Here is a 19,117-nt window from a genome sequence, read left to right as displayed (position 1 = left end):
TAAAATATATAATCACTATGAACTAAACACAGGAAGTAGGAACGAAACTATTTTACATTTACAGAGGTTTGCGAAAGTACGATATCTCATGATTGCATATGTAAAGTTATGTATTGTGTTAGTATGGGTTTTTATGAGATCCTGTTTGAGATTTTCAAATAACCCTAGATAAGCAGAATTTCAATTCCGTTCTTCAATCGCAGAGATTGGGGTTGGGGGGAAGAAACTCAATCTGTACTGATACAAATGTATGCTCTCTTTTCACCCAGAGGGGATGAAATGCTTTCACTAGTTGTGGAGGATTCACATAATTTTTTCTCGAGGGATTGGAAGAATGTGGCTGTAAAAATATTTATTCTTTTTTTTGTTTTGATTTATTATTTTTTTTTGTTGTTGTTAAACTGAAGTAAATTAATCATTTACTTCGATTTCTCACGTGTAGCATTATTTTTTCATTAGTATTTATAACTAATATATTTATACTGCATATATATATATATATATATATACCTTTCGGTTTTGTTATTTGCATAAAACGCAATGTTCCTCATTATTCCCTTTGATCCCCTTCTGGCATTCACCCACTACTGGTATCGTTTAACTAGTTTATCAGCAAGTAGGGCAATGCCCGCTAAAAAGACAGAATTTAATTGTAAAGTACCGAAGGGACATCTCTAAGTCAAGAAAAGAACTGCTTAAACTCATATCATGAGCTAGAACATGTATCACTAATAAATTCCACTTACAGTCGGTGAGTTTTTTTGGCAGGATCCTCTTTGAATGATTTCATGCTGTTTAAAAAGGCTAAGATGATTCCGTTTTTATTTATTTATTTATTTTTTTAATAACAGAAGTGAAAAACAAAAGTGCAACCTAACTGCAATAGAGATATTCAATCTCCTTCTCGTTCAATAATTCCTTATAAAGGTGAAACGAATTCATACTTCGCTTAATAAATGCTGTTGCTACATGAAGAGCTCTTAACAAATTGTCATTAAAAAGTTTTGAGTTTATTTTATGAGTATTAATTTTTGAAACGAAAGATATCAAGAGAAAAAAAGTGGGGGCTTTTGTTTCTTTCATTTGGTACTACTTATAACTTTACATTTGCCTGGTCTATTATGCTCTTTATTGGTGTCTGCAGATGACAATATTGAGGGCTTCGATATTCCCGGGCAGAGGTTATCAGAACCTTTATTTCGATTTTACATTGATAATTCAACGTAAACATAACAGCAAAAGAAACTTAATCGAAAACTGAGTCGTTATGTAGGTTTTACGCAACAGTATCCGATTTGCAACTTTACTCCTCTCCCATTTATTTTGGGGATTGATTAACAAAACTGGCTCAATTAATTTACATAATGTTTTTACCTTTACATCTTTTTTTGTCTTTTCATAGCTATTAGATCTTCATGGACCTGCTTTTTTTCTACTTTAGGAAGATTTTTTTTTATAATCGTATATAACGTGTGAGCCTGCGTTTCTCAGTCAGTATAGACGAAGCTCTTTGGTCGGAAAGACATGGGTTCGACTCCTGTCAGTGACGTGAGTCTCTTTCGACGAAAGGTGAGTTAGCCGGTCTCACATGGAGGTAAAGTCTTTTTGTTTTTTTTCACGCGGAAAGTCGGGTTTTTCGTCCCCCAGAACAGGCAAACCGACCCGATGGATTACAGTCATGAATACCTTCCAACCATTTGCCGGTCCCGAGCCCGGATAAAATTGGCAGTGGGGAAAGCAATGGTGAACTACTCGGTAAAAAAAAAAACTCACCCCGTACACTTTGTGGGCAATGTCTGCAAAGTCACCTAGGGTCGAAAACGACGAGAAAGGGGAAAACCGCCAACATATAACGTGTAAAACTGAATACCATTTTGTCCCTCCAAATTAACAAGTGTTTACATGCGAATTCATCAATCCTTTTAGATAGAACATGTCTTGTTTACTTTGCCGTTCCAATGAAGAAAGCGGTGCATAGATTTATAATAGATCAATTTATTTTGCAAAATAAATCGAAAGCGTAATCCAATATTTATGTTTGGTTACGTTTATGTTCGACGTCGATACAGAACTACACGTCGTACCCCCCCACACACACACACACACACATGCCGATAATAATAATTATTATTGACGAATATTTAGAATGTTTTGAAAACTTCATCACTGGAAGTTGTTCACAAATGTTTTTTTTTTTTTTTTTTTTTTTTTTTTTTTTTTTTTTGTCATTGTGGGGAGCTATGTGTTTTGAAGAGTGTGTTTGTTTTTCGCTTGTTATAATACGTCTCATTATCCATCCAATATCCTTTTTAAAGTAGTGTATCTTTTCAAGCGTGTTTCTTTTTGTACTACATTTGGGTTGAGTGATCTATTTATCAGGCCTATAATCTGTAAAAATTTTGAAGTTTTTAATTTTATGTCTTTTTTCCTTCATATGATATTTCACATCCAAGATAACGGAAAGTATTTTATTATTAATAACTAGTTTGCTTCTGACTGGAGTTTGTCCACAAAATGCCATTGTTTTAGTTTTATAGATTGTTTTATAGATTGTTTTTCAGACAACTTTTCTTTTATTTTTATTTATATTCAGTATTGCATGTGGTAAAATATTAGGCATATTTATTCTTTGTAATATATCAAACAGTATATATCTTTTTACTTTGTCAAATGCTTTATCGTAATCTATAAACAAAAGATGAGTTTCCAAATTAAATTCTCTTCTTTTCTTTTTCTATAAGTAGTTTTAAACAGAAAGCTGCGTCCATTGTAGAGCGTCCTCTACAATATATATATATATATATATATATATATATATATATATAGCTGGAAAAAAGCATCATTAAAAAAAAACTGAATTAATATATACATCCTAAATTTAAACATCTTAAATTCCTTCCTTTTTTAAGTAAAATACATCAGTTAAAACAATATTATTATTAATATTACAAAATAATTGAACTTGCACTGATTTTGATTTGCGGGCGCACGCACGCACACAAACAGTTTTTCTAAAGAATGAATAATATTAAGCAGCCAACACTATGGTCAGTGCTTTTCTTAAATTAAATTGTCAGATTACGAATTATTACGCAGTGTGTAATACATAAATCTCTCTCTCTCTCTCTCTCTCTCTCTCTCTCTAGCTAGTCCTCTCGCAGAAATTATGGCATGATTGTCAAATCCAAATAACTATTATCCTATGTTGCAAAACAGACTTGTCATTCATCATCCAAATACAGAAACAGGGAAAAAACGTCGGGTGGGGAGACAGAAGCCGGCGAAAATGTTGACGACACCATTGAAAAATTATATTAAGAGACATTGGATTTTAAAATTTATACACTGGTGTCCAAAGCTAAGGGCGAATCGCGTGACTCTCTGCGCGCGATTCGAAAATTTGAATGTGTACCCGCTTTCTACTCGAAATCGTCAATTATACAAATTACCAGTTGATAGCGTTTGTCCTTAGGTTTTTGGACACCAGTGTATTAATATAGTTCGCATTATGTAGAATGCGACGGACCATAGCAAGAGACTAATTTCTATGTATTAGCAAAAGAACTCCGAAAGGATATAAAAAAAAATTAAAATAAATAAAAAAAGGACTAGTGTAATATAAATGCCTCTCTTCCAAACTGTTAACACTGATCCAAATAAAAACTGACAAAAAATAGATGAGTAAACATAAATCAATAAAAAAATCAACTGTAGAATTCAAATAAGCTGTAAAATATCACACAGCCTCTTTGATTTAAAAAAAAATTATAACTGACGTGAATAATATTTTTAGTATGCTTATATTCAAACAGTGCTGGTAACTGTAAAAGTGCAACGCATTCCATTCCCTGCCAGACAGGACAATGAATCACGCGTAAAGGCGCCTAAACATCTCTTGTAAAAACTTTATCCAGCGAGTGTTTCACTGAGCCTATATAAGTGTCCGTTTAACAAACCCGTCTAATCTGACAGCTATGAATAGTTTAGGGCTATATTTAGTGACAAGCATTGTATGGCATGTTTCACCTTCAGAGAAAAAAAACGGTTAGATCCAAATGGTGGAAGAGAAAGCATAGCTATAGCGTGCATATTTTTGAAATTTCAAAAATATTTTCAAAAAAATATATAGTGTAGTTTATTCTAATGTCAAAAAATAGATAAGTAAACATAAATCAATAAAAAAAATCAACTGTAGAATTCAAATTAACAGACACGCTATTCATAAGTTTTTGGAATGCTTATCAGGAATTAGTAATTATACTAAAAGTTTACATTACTGTCACTTAACTGTCCTTCGTAGCTATTGTGACTTTAAAATCATGTTAGCAGTAGCTTGTAAATAAATGGAAACATGGTTTGAACAAGTTTCAACCTGTCATATATCAAGTAGTGCTTTAACACAAACTCCGTTTACCAAAGTTCTCATTTGTGCCAAAATGTCTCTGAATTTCTCATTGCTTTAATGCATTTTTGTTTCATATTTAAAAGTTAGAAGCTGTAAAGCAAGAGTGGAGTGCCTTATGCTACTGTGTAGTTCATTTAATAAATGCGGCAACAGAGCGTCATTTGCGTGGCAAAGATGGCACTTTCATTACCTGGAATGTGAAAGAGGAGAACAAGATAGCCTCCTCATTGTTACGGTAGGTCTTGTAAAGTTAATTTAACACAATGGATTAGAGAGGGGAGAAACGGATCTATGACTTGAAATGCTAATGATTTGGAGAGAGAGAGAGAGAGCATGCCTTTCTGAAAAAGACAATATGTTCCTTTTACAACAGGAGGAGAGGATTTCACAATTCACAGTCGTGTAGTTAATGGTCTATTTTAGTACATATTTTAACAAAAACAGACCATTAACTGCCCGATTTCTATAATTACAAAACCAAACTTAGGGAAAGGTAATATTTTGTTGGACTCAAAACAGTGAAACCTTAAATGATGAAGAATTCGAAAAGAAATGTGGAATTCATTCAGAGATACTGTCAAAGGTTTAAGAATGACAATAAAGCTGAAAATCATAAAATTATAATGAACTAACTGGTTAAATTATAAGCAAGCACCGCAAGATGAGGACCAACTAATACTTGCTTGTCACTTTTTTCACTAACGTTTTCTGGTAAAGTCCAGATGAACATGATAGGAATAATGATAAGCAGAATGAATAATTCCACCAACATAGTGGGATAATGCGGCAAAAATGTCAGAGAAGACAGAACATAGTGTGACGGGAGAATACTGTTAGTTTCTTTAAAAGAGGCGCTTACACATATTCTAGACATATTTAAAAGTTCTTATAAGTACTGCACTAAGTACTTACAAGCAGTTTTAAATTTGTATGAATTATTATTATTTTACTTATTTATTTTTGTATTTTCTTACTTACTGTAAATATACTAAAATATTCAAATACCTTAAGGAAGGCTGAATATTGAACACCAAGCCAAACATATGGGAGCCAAATATTTTAGCAATTAGCAAACTTAGATGAACAAGAATGGATCACTTTAATAGTGAAAACTTTGGGATTTATTACCCTGGATATGCTAGTTTTGTAACACAGTTAGAAGAATGTGAAAAATACATTTTGGGATTCAATCTGGTTTTGGAAAGAATAATCCATGTCAGAATAAAGGCATATTCAATGAATTGTATAGGCGTATGCACTCGCTACAAATGCGAGCGAAGAAAAGATAGAAGAATTTTACAACAGACTGCAATAATTGGTGTATAGCATTGAGAATACTGGAATCAAAAGTGAAAGAAAAAGAAGTAGATATACCATACTGCTGGAAAATTTGGTTAGGACTGAGGAATGAAGCAGCAGGAGAAAGAACGCTGGAGTTTTGTGTCGAGAACAATTTCTTTATTGCAGACACTTATTTTTAAGAACGTAAAAGAAGACTGTATACATGCTCTTTGTCAAATGATGAATACAGAAATCAGATTATATTATTTGCAACAGAAGACAGAAAAATGCTATCAAAGTAGCAGAAAACACTATCGGACTATCTGGTACAGACTGTGGAACAGATCATGTGGTTGCTGAAGTTAAACTGAAATTAAAAGCTAAGAAACAAGAGACTGTATCAGCTGTGATTTAAATCATATAAAGGAAACATTTAAAGTATAAGTTGGAAAGAGATTATAAAGTTTGGATATGATAGGAAAAGAATTTGAAGAAGTTCGAAAATAAGCAAAATATATAAGAGAAGAAGAATTTGATTAAATCAGATGCTTGGAGATGCAGTTCAAAATTTTCGTTATGTCCTCACTAAAGACATCTGCATATGTCAACAGCAAACATGAACACATTTGAGATAATCGGTAAAGTAATATGTGTAAATTGAAATATCGGAAGTTATATAAATAATATGACCGCGATTTTGGTAATTTTTTTCACAAAAAGGCTAAAAAAATAAATGTGGTCACATTTTAAAGTTAGTTGCGTGTTTTCATCTCTATCCTACCACATTTGGAACATTTAAAATCTAGCATTCAGGTTCCTAAAACTTAAACCACCATGTTCAGTAATAGAATCTAAATGGAAAAGTGAATCACGGGAGAAACACTTCTCTCATGCAACTCACATACCTCACAGCAATGTTAATTGTTCTATCATCAAAATAAAACAAAGACAGATAAGACAACATACACCTGTTACAGAAGGCTATCAACTTTTATTTTTATTCTTTTTATTTGGCAATGGTCCTTGCCAACTAAAAATACTCCTGTGAGAAATCCAGGAAGAATGAAAGTAAACGTTGTTGAGGGCTTTTCTCTCTCTTTAGTTACTTTCTATAATTATTCGACAACGGCTTTAGTTACTGTCACTACATTTTATTCAATACAGGATTGCAATAATAACATGAACAATCAGGACTTAACAATCACTCTTTCACAGCGCAGTTGGAAAGGGTCTTTTTAACTGATCAGATCGGCCGATCTCACATTATGGGAATAGGATTTTCTTCCCGCACAACAGATAAATCGGCCGGATAATTTATACAACTATCATAACACGTATTTCCTTCACAGCCTTAGCTGCGTCGAGGTAATTCTAATCAAGAACAAATACGCCTTTACTACTCACACGAACTCAGTCACCTGTCTTATTTACTTAATTCACATCAGATGAACAATCACCAATGAGAAAAACTATAAAAGCGGTTGTCCGCAAATGCGACGAAAAAGGGGAAAAAACACGAATATGTTACGAATAAAATAAACCTTACGTTTTTTTAATAAATCATATATTGCATCAAAGCAGCGTTCTAAAAAATGCAATTCCACTATGGCTATTAAAGGTCCAAAGGAGACACCTCATCATCATATTAAGGATTGGTCATATGGTGGCCATTTGTCTTAAAAGAAAATGCTGAAATAAAAATGCACGTCGCACCCACCGAGTGTATTCAGCGTTGATCATATGCATTGCTTATGATTTGGTTTGAATCAAAATTTCTTCGGGTGATTAATCTTAATAAAATTTCAAGGTAGATTAATCTGAAAAAACGATCTAGACATAGATTAAATATAGATCGAAATAGAAAAAGCAAGTCAACACAGCAGCAGCAGCATGTAAACGATGACAGGAAACATAAACCAGAATGTTAGATTAATAGAGATAAAACATGTCGGCATTTGAGGGTGCACTGCTTTAAAATATGCTTTGATGTTGGAACACGAAAGCGGCAGGAAATGCAAAAACACGAACCTGATTTAACATAACCTTACTGCGCATTTCTATAGAAAAGAAATAGAAACTATCTTAGTCAAAGAATTGAATTTGCATTTGGAAGTCACCACTTGTGGGACGATTCCGAAGTCTTGTCACAATGACCGATATCCAGCCTTTTCCTAACATATAACTATTTAATTCACGAACAAAATAGCTAGCGAGAGAAATCCAAATAAGTCCAAAACGGGATCCAGCTAGTGAAGAAAACCTATGCTACATTGAAAATCAAAAAGTAGTTTTCACAAAGGATCCTATTTTGTTACACTGAAGCAGCTCGCGATAACAAACCAGTTCTCAAACTATATATGGATATCGCTTTATCTAGAATTTAGTTTTGAAAAATTCAGTTTTGTAAAATAAATATTTTGATTGCTTTAGCCAACTATTTAAAAAAGGCGTACTCATCGATTTCAGTAAAATATCATACGTCAAAATAAGAAGACAGTCAAGACAGTTTTAAAATGAATTTTGTTAAACATCTAAAATTTAACATTGAATCTCAAAAAACTGTGGCTCAAAAAAAGCGAAGAAGAGGCTGTTGAATTAATTAGAGTACTGCTGCTTCTGAAAGTGCCCTGAAAACTTCTTTAGTCCTTTTAATTATATTGGATGAAAACAGAATAGTAAAAGATCGAAGCTATTTATCACATAATTTAGGATGAATACAAATTTAATTCCTAAATTTATTAGTTAGTCACATATTCATTAGCTATTTAATATCTTGGCAAATATCACTGTTCATGCTTCATTTGGAAATTAGCTTTTGTTAAAAGATCTCCATATTTTTGATAAATAATTATTATTTACATTCATGCCATTATCTATTTGCATACCCCTATAACAAAGCAGATCTTTAGTAGCTCAGTTGGTTTCGACGGAGTCCTTTGGTTGAAAAGATCTGGGTTCGAATTCCGTCTATGCCGTTAGAAATCTTTATCAGAGCTTTTCAGTCAAAGGCGAATTATCCAGTCTCATACGAAAGCGGGGTTTTCTCCCAGAAACTCAGGTTTTTCGACCCTCAAAACAGATAACTACAGAGGTAGGATTATATTGGTTGAGGGAGAACAAAACAAATCACAAGCGCGCTTATAAACTTTATATAAAACAGTATTCGATTACGCTAATTAGAACAAAATGCAATCATGGGGCACGTTTCTTTTCTTTCTTTCTTTTTTTCAGAACTAAAAGGAAAGCGTCAACAAGTCCCACATCATCCAGTGGCAGATTCATAGGAATAGGGCAGTAAAGATGTAATTTTAAATCACAGCAAAATAATATTGTTTTCAGTTAAATAAGAAAAAAGAAACCTATCGCTCTATATCTTGTAATCATAATAAATATAAATTATGAATATGAAATAAATGTTGTTAGTTGGATTGGACTTTTTACAATTACGGTCGAAGCAACTAAATCTATTAGGCTAGTGTGGTTTGCTTGCTACTGATGTGATCTTTGACTGGTTTGTGAGACGAAAAATCCGAGTCTCCGGAAGTAAAAAACTGCCTCAGTATGAGATAACCCCAGATAACTCAGTTACAGCTGCAAAGCTGAAAAAAAATGTTTAAGTAAAAAATTGCAAGTAAAGTATGTTAATAAAATTAATAATGTCAAGGAAACGTAATTAGCAGTTCTCGATTTCTCCCATAATATTTGTTAATCGCCTGCTCCCCACCATAAAAATCTAAAATCTGGGATTCACCACCGTCTTGCAAAAATTTTTGTAGAAATAGAATAAACTGTTAAAAGGTAAATGGTAAAAGAACAATTTAGTGGCAAAACTTACCGGGACGCCATGAGCAATGATGCCCTGGCTTCGGTTTCAATAAAATCAGAAAATTAAGGTAATCCAAACAGATATTTTATGTGCAGAGTGGATATAACCATAATGACATCCACTGGTGAAATTATGAGTGAGTCTTCTTTCAACTATTGTAGACACAAGCACAAATGATTATAGAAGGAGTCGAAGCCGAGGAAGTACTGAAACACCACAACCTTCCTCTAAGGATAAACTAGACCCGAACAACTCGTAGAAATGTAAGGGTAAGTTGTCGGAGGGTGGAAATTAGTTTTATACTGTCTCCCAAATATGGGAGGCGCTGCCACTGCGATAGAGGGCGTTACAAACGCAAGTGGCCAACCCTAGCTTAAAGGTAATAGTTTCTTTCACGCTGTGTTTATTTAAATATTCCACTCGAAAAACAAAGCTTTCATTCTGACGTACAGCCACAAGTGGATGACGTCAGAATGAAAGAACATGAGAAGAATGAATACATTGGCAAACGGTTAGGCAGAGACCCACGGTCAAAAGTGGTCAGTCGCACTTATAAACGTAGTATTTTTTACAGGTGGCTAAACGGAACTGCTTTTCTCCTTCTTTATTCCTATCTTCAGTGCATCCAATAGTCAGTGAACACGTTGTCGACAAAAATAGAGGATCGTCAGAGCCAAGCATGGGCCTCCTCCTGTGAACCATGACGAGAGGTGTTTAATTATAGAAGTGGTCTTTGTTTACTTTACACAAAAAAGAAAGAAAAAGGAATGGAGGGATTCGAAAAATTCTTCTCCTAGACTCCAAAACTGCATTTAAGCCTATTTGATAATCGCTTTACAAATTTGCTAATGTTCACGAAAAGAAATATATTATTACTGATTAGATAAAATTTATGAAAATAAATGTGTTATATTTCTAGAAATGTATTCAGATATCAGCGACTGTTATGCTTTATTGATTATCAAGATCCCAGAGCGTATCAAGAGCCAACTTCTAACTTCATCAGACATATATTAACTTCCAGATTAAAATAAAAACCCGAGTCCAGAATGTCTGTGTCTATCATGCGTGTTCAAATGTATATGGATAACAGCTAGATTCTCGAATCTTAAATCTTAGGTTTTTTTTTTTTTTTTTTTTTTTTTTTTTTTTTTTTTTTGAAAAAAGCGTGTTTGGTAGGGGAGAGAAGTAAGAAATAAATTCCACTGCGCATAATTGATGCCATTTCATCTGATAATCGGTATGACACTAAATCAAAAACATGTAGCATGAGAGATCCACTATGTGATTGAGTTCAGTATTTATGAAAGTCCTGTTCAACACAACTTACATACACTATGCAGTTCCTGTTCTTTCAATAGATATTCCCAATATTTTGCCTGCTAATAGCGAAATTTGCTTGCAAATTTCATTTGCGATAACAATGAAATAAAATGTCTTCAATTTGCTCATATTTAGGACCTGAATGTAGAACAACAGGCGACCTAACCGTCTACTAGGAAGTGTGTGAGCAGTTATGCCACACAACTACATGCAACATTTAAATAAATAAAGAAGTACATAAATTTATATTTATTTATTTATTTAGATTTATTTATTTAGATTTATATGTGTGTGTCTAAATGATGATATATGATAAAATCGTTTTTATCAAATCGATTTTATCAAATATCGTATTTTTAATTCAAAAAAGCTAATCTCAAAACATGGCCTAGAATATGATGACATATGAAGAAATGATGCAGGAAATCACCTCCTCATGGCATCCTTCCAACTTTTTTTTTTTGAAAATCTGTGCTTAAGGGTTAATTCCTATTTCATGTTGCCTTTTAATAACCTTATTTTATTGCTTTTATTCTGTAAAATGAATTCCATGTTCAGCTTATTCCTAACACTTCTTCCATCAATCACCTTGCTATCATTAGTCTCAATGAATAAAATAAAAGTCTTTAAATCTCCAGTAATTAACGAGTCCTAGAAAGAATTTCATCATTGTTAATGCACATGGGAACTTTTTGCTACTTCAGTTGTCTCTGCCTAGATGAGATGTAAAGGCTGAGGAAAACTGCACTTAATCTTTGGGAAGCAGTTCATGAATAATTCTCATCTTATGGGCCTTTTTTTTTTTTTTTTTTTGCAATTGGATGGCAAGTTTCTCGGTCTTCAACAAGAGCTACACTTTTTTTCCCTTTTCCAAACAGCATTCCATTCCTAGTAATATTATAGCATAGTGTAATCGGCTGTTAACTATATACGAATTCCAAACTCTAGGTTTCCCATCATCATAACACTAATTACGGGTATAAACCATATTGGTCTGTTCCGGTCTCATTATCCATCCAATATCCTTTTTTGAGGTCTACCCTGCCTTCTCTTTCCAATTTTAGTATTTGTTTTGGATGTCGGCCATTCGGTTTAGATGTTCAATCCATTTTTGTTTATAATTGTTTAGATTTTCTTCTATTGATTTTGTTTTTAGTTCTTTTAAAATGTTTTCGCTCCATTTTTGATCTAATAATGTGTATTTCGCAGTTCTTCTCATAAATCTCATTTCACTTGTTTTTATTCTTTGTTTATCTTGTTTGTTTATTGCCCAAATTTCACTGCCATATAATAATGTGGGCACTGCTAAAGTATTGTATCTTTTCAAGCGTGTTTCTTTTTGTACTATATTGGATTGAGTGTTCTATTTATCAGACCTATTTATCAGATTCCTTCTATTTATCGGGTTACCCTCGCTTTTTTATTAAATAGAAATGAATTAGATTAACTAAATCTTGGTATATTATTTAATTTTTTAACACACGTTCAGTCCCTGTACATTCCTTCTTCACCCCCCCTTGTGTGGAGAAGATATAGGGTGTCCCAAAATTCACGCAAGATTTAAATTTAGCGCCATTTGTGCGATAAAGTGTTGCCAACGAGGAAAAAAAGACAGCGTGATAGCTGACAGTTCAGGGTTATTAAAAATGGAGCGCCACACGAAAGAACAACGCATTTTCATTGTTGAGCAATATTTTAAAAATAATGAAGATTTGGCAGCTACAGTTCACAATTTTTACAAAATATGGTCGGAATAGTGATTTAACTTCATCATATGCGAAAAGATTAATCAAAAAATTCAAGGAAACTGGATCAGTTAGTGATCTTATACACTCTGGCCGTCCTTTAACGAGTCGTTCAGCAGAAAACATCGAAGCAGTTCGTGAGAGTGTTGCTGAGAGTCCAGGAACATCAATTCGGCACCGTGGTCTTGAATTGGGCATTTCGAGAAGCTCTCTACAGCGTATTCTCACGAAAGATTTGCATCTTTATGCTTACAAAGTTCAATTGACTCAAGAACTGAAGCCTACTGACCACACACAGCGAAGAGAGTTCGTGAATGGATTACGGAACAACAACAAGTGGATGCTTATTTTTCGAACAAAATCATCTTCAGCGATGAGGCTCATTTTCATCTTGATGGCTTCGTTAATCGACAAAATTGTCGCATTTGGGGTTCAGAAAATCCACGAGTGATTGTTGAGAAACAAATGCATCCACAACGTGTCACTGTTTGGTGCGGATTTTGGGCTGGAGGCATCATCGGTCCATTCTTCTTCGAAAATGCGGCTGGTAAGGCAATAACAGTTAATGGTGCTTGCTATCGCGACATGATAATCCAGTTTTTTGTGCCTAAATTGCAAGATATGGATGTGGACGACATGTGGTTTCAACAAGACGGTGCCACATGCCATACAGCCCGAGAAACAATTCAATTACTGCATGAGTCATTTCCTGGTCGTGTAATTTCCCGTTTTGGTGATCAGAATTGGCCGCCCAGATCATGTGCCTCAACGCCGTTGGACTTTTTTCTTTGGGTTTTTTTGAAGTCTAAGGTTTATGCCAACAAGCCCACGATCACCCACGCCTTGAAGGAGAAAATTGAGCGCTGTATCAATGAAATTCAGCCACATTTATGCAAAACGGTCATGGAAAATTTCGACAAAAGAGTGCATAGGTGCCAGCAAAGCCGTGGAGGCTATTTACCCGATATGCTATTCCATGCATAACCTTATACTGTATACTTTATGAATCAATAAGAAATTACAATTTTTAATTAAAAACCTGTGTTTTCTATCAAAAATGCTTCTTGCGTGAATTTTGGGACACCCTGTATATAGTAATAATAATCACTTATTTCAAGAGTGGTTGTTTATCCGAATTGACATGAATTTCACATCTGTTCCACATGTAAAACAACTAATACCACCTATGCATAGGCTGTTTTGGATTGATGACTACTACTAAGCTTAAAGTAGCAACGAATTATACAGCTATTCGCACTGCATTTGAAAGACGCTAAAAGCTTTTGTCTTTCATTATAGTGTAGGATATTTTTATTAATTTTATTGCGTTATTGTTACGTTCCAGTAAAATGATATCAGTAAAAGAATTTCTCGGTAAAATAAAACAAGTAGTGTAATATTGAGATAAATTTAATATTTTGAAACGAGTGCCCCCTTTGAATATTCTGTTGCTGAAAAATGACGATTACAACATGGTTGCCTTATTTTTTTAATATCTGATCCACACACAAAAGGCCAGGAGATCTACAGCACATTAGTGCCGTGTGTGGGCAAGAGGGTTCACATTTTGCTTGAACGGTAAGGGTGGGGAAGACACACAACAGATTGATAATTACTTGACTTTTTATATAATCGTTGTTCAATATGATATGAACATTTGGTTTCAATCCGGAATACTTTTTTCACTTTCCATGCATCAAGGATAAGACTTTTTTTTTCTTTTAAAGGTTTAAGACAAGATGCTATTAAATTTCAAAGGTTCATGTTAGTTTCAAATTTTTCGAAGAAATTAAACTTTAAATCCCATTGATCGAATGTATTTTCTTAATAACTGAAATATAATAATAATCTTTAATAATAAATTCCGAAAATGATTTTTATCTAATATGTTCTGGCCTCAAGCAAAACAATATTAACTTTAACAAAATCACTCCACACAGTACCAGCTTATTGAGTACTTCCGAAATATTCATCATATCTGGAAGTGATTCGAGCTAACAGCATTTGCTATCAACTTTCATCAATTAGAACACAAACTGGAAAAGATTCCTTATATATATATATATATATTTCTGTTTCATATATATATATATATATATATATATATATATATGAAACAGAAATTTGTCAAATATTGCTTAAAATATCAGTTTGTGTTATTAAGTACCTGAAAAACAGAAACACCAGGTTATTACATCGACACTCTCTCTCTCTCACACATCCAGCACGCATATACACACACAGGTTATTACAATCGTTCCATTCAATTCAGCTATGATTATCAATGTTGACACATTCCGTAAACGCATAATTTATGTAACGCGTGTTACATAGTTTCCCCTTAAGCAGAGTGCTTAGCTAAAAACGCTAAATTTTTAGCGTTTTTAGCTAAGTACTCTTAGTACCATTCCAGCTAAAAACCAAAATACTTTTTTAATTAATTTGATTTATCTGAGAAGATATTCTCAAGTATGACTTGATCTCTGCTTCGACCCATCCGTCCCTTAGGACGGGTAGTGTCATCTGATTCGAAGTCACGACGAATTAATGCAGCCCGCACGTCGCTACTCTGCTGCATCCCGTAAGAGTATTTTTTGGCTGTAGATCTGTGTGTTCACTGCGTTTGAGGGATGAAAAACCCGAGTGTCCGGGGGGAGGGGGGCTTACCTTCGTATGAGACCGACTAACTCACATTTTGATTGAAAAGACCAGATAAAGATTCCTGTCACGTCATAGACAGGAATCGAACACCGGTCTATACCAACTAAGCTACAGAGGCTCCATGACTTTATCTGACTAGCAAAAATAAATAAAAGCCATATTTCACCAATAGTTCCTAATCTGCTACAGCGACTAAACTAAAATATTCGGAAATATGAATTTATGATTATTCAAAATACAAACATTGGAGAAAATAGCAAATACACTGAAGGGGGGGGGGGAACATTATCTATGTACCATAATAAACAACTGCTCTTTAGAACTGGAATTCAAATTCGTTTTTTTACTCCCCCCCCCTCTTTTTTTTAACTTGTCACTGGCAGTCAGTTGCATAAGAAGTCCAAGGATTTTTCAAGTGTAAATAACGAAGTCTTTTAATGACGACCTAAAACGAGACAGATTCAACTGTTGTTCATAACTTCTTTTACCCCATCCTGACATAAAGCACTAGGAGAGCGCCAGGAAGACTCCTTTGCTTCTTCTTTCTCCCAAATGACAACAGCTTCAAATGAAAGTTAAATATAGCCGTAGAGGAAAGCGTGACAGAGTTCACGTGGGTGGTTTCTTCATATATGCCCTTCACAGTAGCAGGGCCGCTAGCACCCGGAAGGCCTTGTTTCTACAGCTTTGCTATTTCTGAAGGACACAATGGCCGCCTCTGTGCCATATTGTGCAGACAGCTGCCATGTCTGTTATGTGACCTGATTTTACTAATATAAATCTACACTGAATAATGTGTATTCACAGATCCTCAGAGGAATGCAATAACAAGGTCTCTTTCTCTGACAAGGTCCTTTTAGAAGTAAGCGAAACTCCCATTGTAAATGAAGCTATATACAGTACAGTTACACATGAATTCCACGAGATCTGCTTTCCTGTGCTTCTTTTTAGTGAATTAATACAGCGCCAAGTCTTATAAGCTTGGCGCTGTATTATTGCCCAACTGACACTGGCTAAAATTGCCTGTAAGAAGCTGAGAAGTTGGGAGACTTCCGTACTCCTTCTCCTTTAAAAGAAATAGTACATTATTTCTAATTATCACAGGCTTCGTCGACATTATTGAAAGTTCGTTAAATATAGACTGGCTTATATTTAACGAACTGTGATTGCCTATTATCAGTAGTAGGAAGAAGTGCATTATTATTAGTATTATTATTCTTATCTATGAAGTCCTAAGATTCATCGTGAGAAGTTCAAATGGCTATAACATACATACACCATGTTATAGCCATATGAGTTTTATTCACTTATATTTCATTTCATTTATTTCTTGGTAAGCTTGATTTCATTTATGAAGAAGTTCAAGATTTTCGTGTTTCTTTTACTTTAACTAGATGATGATGATAATTTATGGTTTTAATGGCGCAAGGACAACAAAGGTTATACTGCGCCATATCAAATGTTATAGCTGTACACAAGGTAAGACAATCACAAACATCCATGCCCGCAGCGAGATTGAAACCCGCGACCTGTTGGTTGGAGAGCGTGTACGCTAACCACTCGGCCAACCAGGCCGGCTTAACTGGATGAGTGAGTGAAAAAGAGGCAAAAAATGCCAATTTATACCATACGACCTACGAGACGTATGGTATGAATTGATTATCTCGAAAATTCTCCAAAAAATGGAGTCCTGGATCAAGCAGGTTCCAAATAGGTGGTCTCAATCCCAGGGTTCGATTAGAATCCTTTGATAAACAAATCTTTCATCAGAGTCGTTGTCGTTCATTACTTGCGTTGATATCACATTCCAAAATGGATGAAACTTTTGGAATGTGATATAGACCCATGGTAGGTAGATTAAATCTATTAGAATATTAAGTCTAATATTCTAATAGATTTTTGAAGAAAGATATTTTGAGGGATCCGTTAGCTATAAAATAAAATATTTCTAATTTCGCTGTTCAGAAGTTCTTGGGAATTGTTAAACGAGCCTAACATTTTCGATACCCATAAAGTATAAAACTAATTTCAACAGCAACAGAAGCAAAAGAAGAAAAAACGAAGACGATACAATTTTTAATGATAGATGAGTGAAAGTTTTTGCTCATCTATAACCACTACATTAACCATTGATGACCACTACTCTTCAGAGGATATTTGCTAGTTGTTTTTTTAATGTGGTTCTCACGGGTGAAAGATGTATGTATTTGTAAACTATAGTAATAATGTTATGCTGTTTGTTTGTTTGTTTTTTTATGTATTTATTGAATATTCCAGAAAACCCTGCTCTAGAGACCAAACATTGAACTTTTTCAAGTCACTTCAGACTTCCAATAAGTAAGGGATGGTTTCATCTCACCCCGGGAGATGAAATTCATCTACCATCTAAAGACAATCATGCCCGCATCCATGCCCTCAGCGGATTCAAATCCGCAGCATACTGATTGGAGAGCGAAAAAAGCTAACTAAAGCTAGAGTACTACCTAGACTCAGGTTTGCTTAATTTCAGTGATCAGAAGAGAACTGATGCTTTCAAAACCATTTGTCCGCTGACAGTTACCAGTTGTGTTTGAGGAAAATATAGGAAAATAGTTGTTGCCGTTAATTTTTCTCCTCGGTCAATTTGTCTATTGATGAGAACGATCCGTTTGATGGGAAAATGGATCGAAACGTAATGTTAAAAGGTAAGAGCAATTTCAAGAAGAAAAGTCCATCGGAAAACAATTTAACAATAACTGTTAAATTGTGTCTAACAGTTATGCTCCTGAGAAAAAAAGCAAACTCACAGATGTGCATAGTTAAGTCTCTAAATTTTAATGAATTCAGCTATTATTAGCATAGTGGGTTGGGATAACTGAGGTCACACGGCAGAATCCTCCTGACAAAGATTAATCAACAGAGAGCTTTAGAAGCAGGAGTATCAAGAATTGGACTATAACAACCGCTTCACTCATACTGCTCTAAATAAACATGATATTTTTAACCAATTAAAGAAGATCATTTAATTAGAAACTGTTCTAAGAAGTCAAGCTTACCGCCAACTGTCCTCAAAGTGCCCAGATATGAGAAATGTTTCTGCATTTCTGAAGTCGATCCAAAATACTTGTTACTCAATGAAAGACCAAGTTACAAAATTTTAATCACCGAAGCGAGGCATAATGAATCATCTTGCGAACAGAAAATATTAAAAGCCTACTGGATTTTTTATACAGGAAATAAATAAAGAATATACAGCTGTTAAATATGCCTATTTGAATTTCTGTTAAACTGATATTCACTTGTTTTGTGCTGAAATAAAGTTACATTTTCCAAGAAACGTTTAAATATATTAAAAAGATATTTTAACTTATTTTAAAATAAAAAGAATACAATTATTCTTTATAATTGTATTCTTTTACTCGCAATGAAAATATACGAACTCGAATCTCATCAAGGATGAGATTCGAAGACGAGATGAGATGGCGATAACAATGAATGTTCCAGACGCTTTTCGTGACAGGATGAGCCAGATGAAGATGGTAACTTTTCTCCTCTGGAAAAAACATACGCAGTTGTTGATTACCAATCACACTGAATTTAGAGATATAATATATGAAATGTTCGCTCGAAAACCCATCGAGATTTATGATCGATATCTCCTCTACACACACACACACACACACATGGGAAACCTTCACCCCATCTAAAAATAATCAATGTTCTTTAAGTTTCTTCATACCAGTATTTAGTCATATTGAAGAATATACACCTGATGAGTGCATTTTTCACTCCAGTGGACAAGGGGGGGGGGAGAAAGAAAATACTCCTGTATATATATATATATATATATATATATATATATATGTTAAAGATATATATATATGTTAAAGATACCAA

The 19,117-nt window shown here is 34.1% G+C and overlaps 1 protein-coding gene across 5 annotated transcripts in view; it reads right to left on the bottom strand.

The window, feature by feature from the left end:
- The window catches only part of LOC150108743 (twitchin-like), a 2,666,638-nt gene that overhangs the window by 2,615,261 nt on the left and 32,260 nt on the right, over nt 1-19,117 (bottom strand). The window contains exon 1 of one of the 5 annotated variants that reach the window (XM_090390965.1): nt 9,522-9,723. The exons of the other annotated variants lie outside the window; for them this stretch is intronic. Coding sequence (XP_090247091.1) covers nt 9,522-9,532 — 11 coding nt within the window. The 5' untranslated portion in view covers nt 9,533-9,723. Of the gene's footprint in view, nt 1-9,521; nt 9,724-19,117 lie in introns of those variants that run through there. 5 annotated transcript variants of the gene reach the window in all.

This window comes from Typopeltis vanoorti, chromosome 3 (genome assembly GCF_054136105.1).
Source record: "Typopeltis vanoorti isolate ZY-2024b chromosome 3, IOZ_Tvanoo_1.0, whole genome shotgun sequence".
In the NCBI taxonomy this organism is placed as follows: domain Eukaryota; kingdom Metazoa; phylum Arthropoda; class Arachnida; order Uropygi; family Thelyphonidae; genus Typopeltis; species Typopeltis vanoorti.
This window is presented reverse-complemented; position numbering and strand designations above follow the sequence as displayed.